Here is a 12,102-nt window from a genome sequence, read left to right as displayed (position 1 = left end):
ATCACTGTTTGGGCATTAAATTAGGATTTATTCATGTGACAACTGGGACTCTGCAGTGCTCCCTCACTCTCTGGGCCAGGCCAACCATCCTGGTAGCTACAGCCTTCATCTAACCACCACCAGAGAAGCACGTTTTATGCATTTCTTCCCTCCGAACTACATCATCTCCCCCCAACCAGGAGGCATCAAGCAGTAAGTCTTAGTCTCTAACTCCACCTCTTCCTTTCAGGCTGCCTTTTGCTATTATTTTTTGCCCCCCCAGCAGCACAAGGGATCCTAGTTCCCAGACCAGGGATGGAACCCGTGTCCCTGGAATTGGAGTCGCTCTGTCCCTAAACACTGGACCATCAGAAAGTTCCTAACGCTGCTGCTTAGATGTCAGTCCCTCCCATGTCCTGTGTTGCTGTGATTTATCTAGGTTCCCAACGTCCCCTGTCTGTGATTAACCCATCTTCCTGATTCTTAGGATTTACAGATTATCAACTATAGACAATTACCCTCTCCTTCCGGAACTCGATTTGTGTCACATCTCCTCATTCCATCCTCCAACTTCTGTAACGTCTTTTCCTTAGTTTCCATTTCTCTGTCCCTGGGCTCCATCTGTGTAGTTTCTTCACATCTACTTGCATTTCATCTTCCTTTCTAGGTGTGCCTCCTCTGCTGAAGTTTCCAATGTCAGTGTATTTTTCATTAAACAAAAAATTTTAATCAAACCAATTCTGTCCTTTTTGATACTTTTTCATCAGTCACCGTTCTTTAAACATAAATAAGACATTTTATATTTTTGTATTTTACATTTCCAACATCTCAGACTTTGCTGGTCTGATTCTGTTGCCTGTTGTTCCTAATGACTTGTTTATGCGTTTTTTTTTTTCCTTTTGTGCCTTGTTTTCAGTGTAAGCTCATATTCCTTGAAATTTTATCTGAAGGAATTCCTTGAAGTCTGGGTTTAAAGTACAATCCTCAAGAAAGAAATGCATTTTGGGAATTCCCTGGTGATCCAGGGGCTAAGACTCCACTCTCCCTAGTTCAAGCTGCCCAGGAAACTAGATTCTGCATATTGCAACTAAGAATCCGCACGCTGAAACAAAGATCCTGTGAACCACAACCAAGACCCAGCACAACCAAAATAAGTGAATATTTTTTTAAGAGAGGAATGCATTTGCTTCTGCCAGGTATACCTGGAAGCACTCCCAACCAGAAACCACTTTAAACTGAATTGTAGCGTGAAGATATTCCAGTCCACAAGCAGTATGAATTCTCCACCCAAACAGTACTGAGAGCCAGCTGCGCTTACCTATCACCAGGGACACTTTCTGTCCCCGCCTCCTACCTCCCCTTGTATCCAAAACCAAAGCTAAGAAGATGAGTTGTGGGATTGGGTCCTGCTTTGAATGAGGGTGTCATCTGTTGGGCTGAAGGAGGAAGGGCTCTGATCTGAGTTCCCACTTTGTAGGAGGCTTAGGTTTACTGCCTACCCACATGTGGCCCCTGAAACAGTAGTTCTAGGCCACCTACAAAAGCAGCAGGATAAAAAGATGAGAGACAGGAGTGTTTATGAACTGCTCCTGCATAAAGTCGCAGTCCTGGGAGCCACTCAGACTCTGGCCTTCAACCAGCCTCAAGGTCCTTTTCCTTCTGTATCAGAATCACTAAGGCAAGGATGGGAGGACACGAGGACAATGACCCAGATCCAAGCAGATGAAGTGTGGCATGGCAGAAAGCTCAGCTGCTCTTCCTTTTCAGCCCTCAGGCCGTCCAAAAGGCTTCGAGTCATCTCTGAGCCAGTCAAGTTCCAAGGCAGCTGTGACCCTCACCGTTGAATGGGAAAGAACCAGAACAGGCCAAGCCCAAAAGTGTCCCCACAGATGCACTTCTCACTGGGGCAGCAGCAGAGCTGAGCACGGTTCCTTACTACTCTTTGCTCAAAGGGAGATGTCGTCTGTCCTTGCCTGCATTTCGGCGCCTCTTTCGACTCAAGAAGCTCTCTAGCTTCTTGCTTCGTTTCAGCTCCTTAAACTTCTCAGCCAGGACCAACTGGCGCTGCTCAGCTAGAGGACAAGGAGAAAGAAAGTCAGTAAACAGAGGACAAAGTCTCCCTGCCTCCCCTTGCCCCAGGTCAGTAACTCTCAACCACTACGCAGGGATATGTGACTCGTCAGGGGTTCACTGGTGTCTAAAAGCAAGATGACTTCCGCAACTCTACTCTTTCTCAATTCAACGAACTATGAGCTCCTTCTCTGTGCCCAACCCAACATATGAAGGGGCGTGGCAAAGATAAGTGACACTCCCTGCCCACAGTCTCATTAGGGATATGAGAATGGTTACAAACGACTCCCTACTACTACTATTTCTACTTTCCTCTAAATTACCATGGGATCCAGCCTTCAAGCCTCCCTTAGGAGCTCCAGGACCCCCAGTACAGCATCCAGTCACTATGGCCACCCAATCTCTGTCCCTGTGACTCGCAGGTCGTAGCTGTGCCCCACTCACATTTCTTCAGGAAGTATGGCCGGTGGCCCTGCTGGGCCTGAGCCCGCCGCTCCTGCTTCAGGGCCAGGCGCAGCTCCTGCTGCCGCTTTCGTTCCTTCTGGGCCATTTCTTGCTGCTCCTGAGGAGCCGAGATGAGAGGGGTGAGACAGGTGAACAGCAGGGACTGTGAATCACCTCCCACCCCATACTCTGACCTGCTCACCATTCGCTGAAGCAGGTGCTGTAGTTTCTCATGCTCCTCCCCTGAACGGTGCTTCTTCAGCTGCTTTTTCACCAGCTCCACATTGGAAAATGAGTATGATGGTTAGCAGTCTGTAAATGTTAGCTGAAACTCTGTGCCAAGCATCATTCTAAGAGGTTCACATATGTTAACTCACATTAACACTATGAAATGGGAACTATTAGCTTTTTGTGATAAGGGAACTGAATTGAAAAGAGGTTAAGTATCTTGCCAATGATTACACAACTAGCAAACTGATTCACCCTGCTCCCCTCTGCCTCTCTAACCTGTGCTCCAGTCCCTCCTGGAATCCGCACAAACCGCCTCACGCTACTCACCTCTTTCTCTCTGGCTCGGATGTCATCTAGGAATTGATACGTTTTATCGAACACCTCAGGATTATACTCCCCTGACAGATCATCAAAGCGGGGGTCCCGGGCTACCTTTGGAGAGAACAGAGAATGTAAGAGAACTGTTACGTCTCCTTTCCCTGAGAAAATGCTCACTGCCTCCGCCTCACCTTCTTACTGATGGGGACAACCTGACGCAAAAATGGCACCCGGACCTTGGCTGACATTTCCAGAGGCCTATGGAGAAAGTGAAGGGCAGGTCAAGGGAACTCCAGTCTCGTTAAAGGCCTCCCACCTGCCACCCAAGAAAGCAGACACCTACTCAAGTAGGTGTCTTTCCCCCCAATTCCCGGGAAAGGCCTTGCTCCTCACCTGTGCTTATCTGCGACACATCCTTTTTGGACAGGTGGTCTAGAACTCTGCTTCTTAGTGCTGCTTCCTGTTACCAGTTGTTTGTAGGCTTTAGTCCCCACTTGGCTTTGCAATTCCAACAGCTCCTCAAATGACATGTGAGACGTGTCTGTGAAAGGATGGCGGGGGGACTGCAACTCAGCTCAGCATCTGCCACTGCTGCAGAGACATCGCCCCATGCTCTTTCCTTAGGTAAGTGACCCTTTCCAATATCCCCTTCAGACCGATCGCTGCAGGCTCCAAGCAACACAGGTTGTAACAGTGCTCCACTGACACCTAATGCCCCAACTATTCCAGCTATCTGGGGCCTCACCTTGCTAAGGAAGGTGTACATGTAAGGCTGGAGATGGACTAACCCACAGTCTCTTTGTTTTCCCCTTCTCTTTTAAATTTCTCTTTCACAGGTTTTCCCACAGAGACCTCTGTCTCTGTTCGTGGCTCAGCTACCCGTATTCTGGTTCAGTGTACGCTCAGCATCTCACCTCAGTGCTCTAGCCTCCTTACCGCTCGCCCAACCACCAGTCTCACTGCTTTCAAAGCTCTCTCTCAAGTTCAGCCTCAGTTGTTGGTGTTCAGCCGCTAAGTCATGTCTGACTCTTTACAACCCCATGGGTTGCAGCATGCCAGGCCTGTCTGTCTGTTTCTCGGAGTTTGCCCAAGTTTATGTTCACTGAACATGGGAGAGATGCCTAAAAGGCAAATCTGGGATGGCGGTAAATTGGCAGACTGGGATTGACATATCCACACTATTATACAGAAAAGAGATAACTAGTAAGGACCAACTGTACAGCACAGGGGAACTCTTGTCAATACTCTGTAATGACCCACACAGAAAAGAATCCAAAAAAGTGGATATAGGTATAACTGATTCACTCTGCTATACCCCTAAAACACAGTATTGCAAATCAACTATACTCCAATAAAAACTGTTTTTTAAAAAAGGAAGGAAACTACTAGAGACATGAAGTTTTCACTTTAACTTCTTTAAATAATAAAAGTTTTCTCTTTCCAAAAAAAAAGAAACAAATTAATCTTAACACTCCCACCTCATTTCCACATACATATTTTTTAGATCACTTACTCCAGACTCTGTACTCCCCAATGGCTTCCATCTTACTCAAGAGTAAAAGCTTTGGGTTTGTAATAGCATGAAGATCCCATGTGACCTATTCCATTTTGTCTCTGATCTCTTCTACTATCTCTTTCCTACTCCTCTCCAGTCAACTGGCCTCCAAGCAGTTCCTAAGCAAACAGGTATATTCCCATCTCAGTTCCTCTGCACCTGACTTTGCCTCTGCCTGTAACACTTACACCAGCTGTACTGCTTGCTCCCTTACCTCCTTCGCAGGGTTTCTCAAATGCCACCTATCCAGTGAGGCCTTCTGTGATTACTTAACACCATAACCCTTCCCGTTTTCTCTTCAAAGCTCTTATCACCTTTCTCAAAACTGTAGTATAATTCACATACCATAAAACTTATCCTTTAAAAATATGCAATTCCTTAGGTCTCCGTGCCTTTTTTTTTTTTTAACCCCCAAAAAGTAAGCTTCATGAGAGCAGTTTTGGACTGCTTTATTCACTGTTGTATCTCCAGCATCTACTGTGCCTGCGTACAAGAGATGTTCAATAACGTCGGCGAAATTTATTGAATCTTTACCTAAGCCTTCCCCAATAATCAATGCCCTTCTGACTCTGCTTTGGAACATAAGTTTTCTCCCCGCGAAAAACCCTCTTTGCCCTTTAAAAAACTGCTCAGGGTGTCCTAACTCAGTATCCTCTCACTCCCCACTTTCTAGGGCGTTGGGGGGCGCTCCCGGTGTCTGCGTCTTTCAGACAACTTGGCAGTCTCGGGGTGAGCCCGCACCAGACGCGGGGCCCCTCTCCCGGCCCTCAGCGCTCCCCCCGGTCCCAGCACCGTGCCCTCACCATTGCGCAGACTCCCGTCATCCTCTCCGCCATCCTGAGCCTCGCTGGGAGACCCTGCAACCGCGCCGCCACAGGAGCTTGCTCTCCGCATGGCTTCAGCGGTGTATAGAAAACTAATGGCGTTACTTCCGCCACACGGGCTCCCGCCCCGCCCCTTCCGGAAGGCTTGGCGTCGGCAGCGCAGGCGGGACCCAGCGGGTTGCTGGTGGGCGGCCGGGGTACCCTCCATGGGCGACCCGTCGACCAAACGTCGCCACCTTTTTGTCGCAAGACGCTGCACTCCACACCGGAGAAACTCCAGCCAGGTCGTGATGATATTTGGTTTCCTAATGCTCTTGGCTGAGAAGCCAGAGCCTCAGCACCCTGCCCCCACTGTAAACTCCTGCCATCCCAGTCGTATTCCACAAAAAAGAGATCACACGTTTGGAGACTTTTAATTCATTTGTATAAAATTTGAGCTGGCTGAGAGTGTCAGGGTACAGCAACAGCTCAAGGAAGGATGGGATTATCTGCTGGTCCTCGCCTCCCCAGGTCAGGGAGAAGGAGATTTCATGCCAACAGCTGCAACTCCTCTCAGCTCGCAATCAATGCCCATGGCTCAAGCAGAGGGGAACAGGTGGAAAAGGGAGTGGGGAGGGGAAGCTCCTGAGGCTCACACACTGCTTGCTTCTCCCTCCTTCCCATTCCCGTCACTTCCCAGCAGCCTGTGGCTGACCTGGGGCAGAGCAGAACCCAGGAGCAGTTGGAGGGAGGTGAATGGGACAGAGCACCAAGGGGAAGGGGCCCTCGGCCCAAGAAGGAAGGGACCTAGCCCTTCCTGCTACAGCTCCCCACTAAGTTCACAGCACAGAAAACACCTCTAGTCCAACAACTCCAAGTGGAGGTATACCAAGTCCAAGGTCTAAAGGGGCAGGCGGGGGAAGAGATGGGCAAGGGCAGTGAAGACAACAGCAGGCTCAGGAAGGAAGGTGGCAGAGACATCCTCCTACCCATGGGAGGAGACGATGGGGCGACTGATATTGCTGTTGGTGGTCATGGCATTCAGCTCCCACCTGGAAGGCCAAAATTGACAGGCAGAAAGGAGAGAAGGGGGAGCCTCCACCCCCAAATCCAGAATTGCTCAAACAGAGCAATGAACACACCAGTCCCTTCAACTCTCTAAAGCTCAGCCACCCACAGCCACCTCTTCCTTACAGCCCTGTTAGGTTTAACAATCAGGTCCCACGCACCACCAAATCCACCACCACCACCCACTCATCCACCTGCAAGCTCCTGTGAACTTCCTGTTTTTGTTTATATATCGATAGTCTTATGCCCAACACCTGGAGAAAACCATCTGTGTATACATCTCAATGAAACTTCCCAACCTACCTTTCCTCCTCTGCTCAGATCCAACCAGGAAGCCCCTCCTCCCACCAGGAATGCCAGGTTTTGTTCTCAACTCCCATCCTCTTAAAGACCCCCCCACCACCATATTAAAATTCAGTTCCTCTCTTTTTGACAATGGTCATTCTACAAAATTTCACCAAGTACCTCCTTATACCAAGGCTGCAGTCTACTTGGTATTAGGCACTTGAGACATGTGTGAATCCTGGGCCAACCTGGGACCCACCTGTTCAGCCTTGTATCCTCTATCACCTGAGTATCAATACTGAATACTGAATACACAGAACCTCAGCAAGAGGAATTAAACTGAACTGATACAGGGAGAGGAAAGTGTCACAAAATGACCCAGAAGAGTACAATTATATACAAAGTAGCTTCTGGTGCTTGATTTTAGACCTACGAATTCAGAACTAGGAAGGGAAGTGGGAAAAAGGGAAGTGGCTAGAAAAAACCGCCCTTATTTCTGGAATTAATGTGATCCAGAGACTCCTAAACTTGTCTTTTCTCTTCAGTTCTAAGATTTAATCAAACTTTTTCAGCACATTAACAGAAATAATTGTATAAGCTCAGGTCTCAGGAAGTGATGCTTCTGAGCTTGGTTTGAAAACTGGATTTTTTTTTTTTCACGCTCATTTATTCAGCTGACAGTTTTATTATATTTCCTTCCAGCACCCTCTCCACAAGTAGACTACAGAACAAAATCTTCTCTCTCCTCCACACTTAGACTGAGTCAATCAGGTCATGCCTGTGCTGCCCTCTCATCCTCAACTAATCCCTCCCTTCCAACCATTCACTGTACCTGATGTCATGGGGCAAACAGGACTGGTCCAGGTTGTACTGAATCACAGCCAGTTTGCACAGAGTCTTCAGACTAGGGCCTTTAAAGGAGGAGTTACGGGAGAGGGAGATGGTCAAAGCCAAGGAAAGGGTCCCGTCCTGGATATCACCATCCAAAGACAGGGACCCTGATGGCAGAAGCACTTTGGGAATAAGTGTACTTACTGAAGTCCAAAATGTGTAAGTCAGAATGATCTATGAGGTCGAATTCATCTCCCAGGCCTTCCTCTGGAGACGGACTGTAGGATCAAACAGAGAAATGACGAGCGGAGCAAAGGCTACCCCCGAGACTCTCTTGCTCAAATTAGGCACTCCCACTCTCTCCCGTGGGAGTCGTTTGACTCCCAAGGGCTCCGGCCCTCCCTTCTCTCCTCCTGACCTGGTGCCCCCAAAGAGGACAATCTTGTCCCCAACAATACAGCAGCACTGGCGCCGGCGGGGACACGGCCCCTTCCCCTTCGGTTCAATCTTCTTCCAGGTAAACGACACTGAAGAGAAGTTTAAATGGAGGTTCAGTACCTGCTCATCCAGATATCCTCTCCACTGCACCCCTCACCTACTCAGGATTATGCTTTTCTTTTACACCCCGCCTCCATGGCACCCTGTTCCCTCCCCATTAAAGGCAGTGCTCTTTACCAGGGTTAAACTTCCAGAGGTCATGGAAGTGCCGGTTCAGCCTTGCGTTATAGCCACCAAAAATGTACAGCTCCCCATTGTAGCCAACTGGAAGGAGAGAGGTGTGTCAATAGTGTGGGAACAATGCGGGGGAACAGGGACTCAGCAAGGACCTGACAGACACTCACAGGCTGAGTGGCTCCGGCGTCCCTCGGGTAGCACTGGGGTGGGTGGACAGTCCAGCCAGGCCTCAGTCCTCGTGTCAAAGACACGGATGCGGTTGCAGTAAATCTCATTGTTGGAATGGAATGGCCCAAAACGGTCAGCCCGGCCCCCAAAGACATACATGTGACTGCCCAGCATTGTGGCCGAGTGGAAGTCCCTCCAGCGTGCAGGGTTGCCCTGGGCAGGAGCAAAGATGGCACGGAGAGAGGGTCAGCTTTCAGTTTGAGCTCCCTATGGTTTCTTAAATTGAGGATGGGTGTCTGGAAGAGAGGAAAATGGGCAGACCTTTGTACAGATCAAGGTCCATGTCATGGTGCTGGTATCCAGCTTGTGGATGTCATTGGAAAAACAGTCGGCCTGACAGGGACGAGAAAAGAAGTGAAGGAAAGAATAAAAGAGAGGGGCAGGGGTCACTCCCCAACCCTCCAAGCCCCTCACCTCAGAACCTGCAAGCAAACCAAAGCCTCCCATTCCACCACCTTCAATTCCCCTTCTTCCTCCTCATTCCCACCCTAAACCTCTGGTTGCTTCCAAACCTACCAGCTGCTCGTAGCCCCCAAAAATGTACATGGTCTTGCCCAGGACACAAGCCGAATGTCCATCCCGGGCCCCAGGAACCGTTCCTGACACTCGGGGTGTTGACCACTTGTGAGTATCTGAAGAGGGCAGAGGGCGGGCCCGGTAAGCAAGCTGACACTCCCTCCTAGACTCCAGGGCACCTTACTCCCAGCCCCCTCAGCACACACCCTTCCCAGGCCCCCTGAGGCACCATCTGGCAGAACACAGCCACTCTGAGACCCATACTCACTGACATCAAAGGCATAGAGCACATTGCAGGCCCCTTCGGTGTCATTCCGCCCGCCCCAAAGGAAGACTGTGTCATCGATGAGGACGGTTGAGTGTCCATACCGCATGTAGGGTACCACGGGAGCCTGCCCGCGGGCGGCGGGCCTCACCGGGGGCAGCTTTGTCCAACGCAAGGACACTGTGGGCACAGCTCTGCTCAGCCCTGGGCACCTCCCTTCAGGCCGTACACCTTTTCCCCAACCACGTTGGTTTCCCCCACCCTCTGGCCGTAGGGACCACCATCAAACCTCATTCAGCCACCCACCGCTCTCCCTGATGTGGGCACCCACCGCCCACTGCCCTCCCTGATGTGGGTACCCAGGGACAGTCCCTGAATTCACTTACCTGCGTTGAAAATGTGCACATCAATCTGACGCAGAGTCTCATAGTCTTCACCTGAGCAGTAACCCCCGAAGGAGTACACCCGGTGCCCCACGGCCACTGCAGCATGGTTCACCCTGCGGGGCCCGCCCTCCAGGTGCACTGTCCACCGTAACATCCCCTGGGCCTCTGGTTACAGCAACATGCCCCCCCGGCACGGCCTGCTGCCTCTGCTACCTGCACACAAGTTGGGGCCACAGGCTCCTCAGGAGGGGCCTTTGCCTGGCTCACCGTGACTCTGCCCCAGACTAGCCCTTGCCTGTAAGTGTCACCCTGGTGGCCCTCCCACACCACCCCCCTGCAGCTCAGGTGGCTGGCTCTGCCCCAGGGGAGCCGCTGAGGTCAGGGAGCTAGCCCTGGCCCTGTGTTCTCCAACAGCGAAGGGTGGGGCCGCTCTGACCTGCCTAACAGCTCAGACTGCTGAGCTAGGGCTCAGCATGGTCGCCCCTCCCCACGGAGGCTGTACCCTGTCCCTGGCCTGGCCCAAGCTCTAAGCCCCCTTCCCAGGTCAGTGAGTTCTCGTCTCTCTGGCCCTGCTCTGCTTACTGCCACCTCTCTAAGAATCTCTGTGCTCTCTGAGGTGGGGAGAGGGATCTCAAAATACTCAGAGTTATTAATAGCCCAGCCAGCCCCAGACTGTCCATTGAAAGCTGGCACGAGTGCCTCCACGCAGAAAAGCTTTTAGGCTTTTAGAGTGGAACGGTCCCTCGATCCAGGATGGGGTGGGATCGATCCAGGACAGGGACCTCCATGGATGGCTAGCCCCTCTTTGGGGGCGCTTGTCAAGCTAAGCAGTTGTCATCGAGGTCACCTGGGGCCCCTCACGGGCACGAGGAGTCCCTTTGACAGCTGTACCTGGTATCCTGCCAAGAACTTAAGCCAGAAAGGTATGTGTCTGCTGGGGACTGAGGCGTGGGGGTGGGGAGGAGGCGTTTTCTCCTCTTGCCATTTGCCCAACCTGCCCATTGTGATAGAGAACAAGCTGTTTTCCAGCAGTTCTTCTCCTACTCGGGTCCCTGAAAGGGGAGAGGGGTAGGATTGTGCAGTGGAAAGGTAAAGGAAAGCAAAAATGCCCTTGGCCAGGACAAGAAAAAGACCCAGGCATGGTCATGGTCATGGTCTCTTAAAGACAACCCGCCAACCTAGTGATAATGGGTACATTTGAAGGCTCTATCAGGCAGGTCTCCTATAGCTGTTATTGCCTTCACTGGCAGGCACCTGATAGGTTTGGGTGGATCATCTCTCCCTGTTCAAGAAGCCCTGGCAGAGGGAAGTGCCAGGCAGAACCTCAGGCACACAAAAAGCTCAAGTATGGCCAGCCCTCGTAAGAAAGACATATGGGCTTCAGCTGGCTTGCCAGTCCTCCACCCCTACCCAACCTCCCTCAACCCCCAACCCCACGCTTTAAATAGCTACTCTGCCAAACCTGAAATAGCCCCAGCAGGAAACCACTCTCACTTCATTACTCTGTCCTCAATCCAAAAGCTCTTGGATCTGAGCTTATGGGGACAGATAGGAAGGAGGTTGACGGGCTTAAGAATGGGAGACCTTCATCTTCCCTCATAGACTCCACCTTCCCCTTCAGCTAGATCAAGGTAGAGCATTCAGAAGGCAAGAGAGAAGCAATTCCGTCCAAAGGTGGAGGAAAAACCCCATGGCTTCTCCTCCAAAAAAACAACTCAAGCTCAGGGACAACAAGCCCCCAGGGTCTCAGAGGCTCCTCTTATTCCCGGTCTCTCCCATCCTCCATCACTGCCGCATTCTCAAGCATCTTCAATCTCCTCATGAACCTGCCCCCCCGCCCCCCGCCTTCCTATTCTCGTGCAATTTTCATTCCCAGTTTCTGGCCCTTCTTGATCTCCTGAGAGCTTTGCATTTTTTTTCCCCTTTCTTCCTTCCCCCACAACTCCAAGCTCCACCGTGACAGCCCTTCATTTTTGCTCTTCCATTAAGGGGGAAAAAGGCTAATATTCACTGACCCCTTTCTGCCTGAGATATTCCTCCCTGTATATGACGCTATCCCTGTCGCCTTCCAGTCATCCCAACCTCCCCTCCCCCACAACGCCAGACACCCCCGCCCTTTTCTTCCATTATCCTCAGCCTCCCTGTTCCCTTCATAACCCGATCTTCTTCCCAATTTCCTTCAGGGCCTCCTCCAGCTACCAGGTGTCCCCCACGGGTTCCTCACCACCCTCCCCGAGCCCTTCTCTCCCCATTAACACTTTCCTTTCCCATCATCCCCCAGCTCCCTCCCAGCCCCCACCGCAGCAGGTGAGCTGCTTCTTGGCCCCTCCCCCAAGACCCCAGCGCTAGGCAGGGGCGTCTCCAGCCCCTACAAATTTCTTTGTCCCTCAGCCCACCCCGGGCTACCTGCCAGGCCGGGCCGGGGCGGGGCCGCGGGTCCTCGCGCTG

General features: G+C 51.3%; 2 protein-coding genes across 2 annotated transcripts; both read right to left on the bottom strand.

The window, feature by feature from the left end:
* Positions 1–1,130: 1,130 nt before the first annotated feature.
* On the bottom strand, positions 1,131–5,504 carry RRP36 (ribosomal RNA processing 36). Its single transcript, NM_001105479.1, has 7 exons — positions 5,401–5,504; positions 3,436–3,583; positions 3,234–3,300; positions 3,052–3,156; positions 2,696–2,770; positions 2,494–2,611; positions 1,131–2,051 (listed from the first exon to the last, which is right to left on the bottom strand). The coding sequence occupies exons 1-7, from the start codon at positions 5,489–5,491 to the stop codon at positions 1,915–1,917; spliced, it is 741 nt and encodes a 246-aa protein (NP_001098949.1). The 5' UTR covers positions 5,492–5,504; the 3' UTR covers positions 1,131–1,914.
* Positions 5,505–5,816: 312 nt separating this feature from the next.
* KLHDC3 (kelch domain containing 3) lies at positions 5,817–12,070 on the bottom strand. The gene is made up of 11 exons (NM_001014966.1): positions 12,061–12,070; positions 9,655–9,867; positions 9,272–9,448; positions 9,004–9,119; positions 8,749–8,820; positions 8,427–8,640; positions 8,260–8,346; positions 8,003–8,111; positions 7,789–7,862; positions 7,586–7,664; positions 5,817–6,452 (listed from the first exon to the last, which is right to left on the bottom strand). Exons 2-11 carry the CDS (start codon positions 9,806–9,808, stop codon positions 6,386–6,388), a joined length of 1,149 nt encoding a protein of 382 aa, NP_001014966.1. The 5' UTR covers positions 9,809–9,867; positions 12,061–12,070; the 3' UTR covers positions 5,817–6,385.
* Positions 12,071–12,102: the final 32 nt, after the last annotated feature.

Source organism: Bos taurus, chromosome 23 (genome assembly GCF_002263795.3).
Source record: "Bos taurus isolate L1 Dominette 01449 registration number 42190680 breed Hereford chromosome 23, ARS-UCD2.0, whole genome shotgun sequence".
NCBI classification, from domain to species: domain Eukaryota; kingdom Metazoa; phylum Chordata; class Mammalia; order Artiodactyla; family Bovidae; genus Bos; species Bos taurus.
This window is presented reverse-complemented; position numbering and strand designations above follow the sequence as displayed.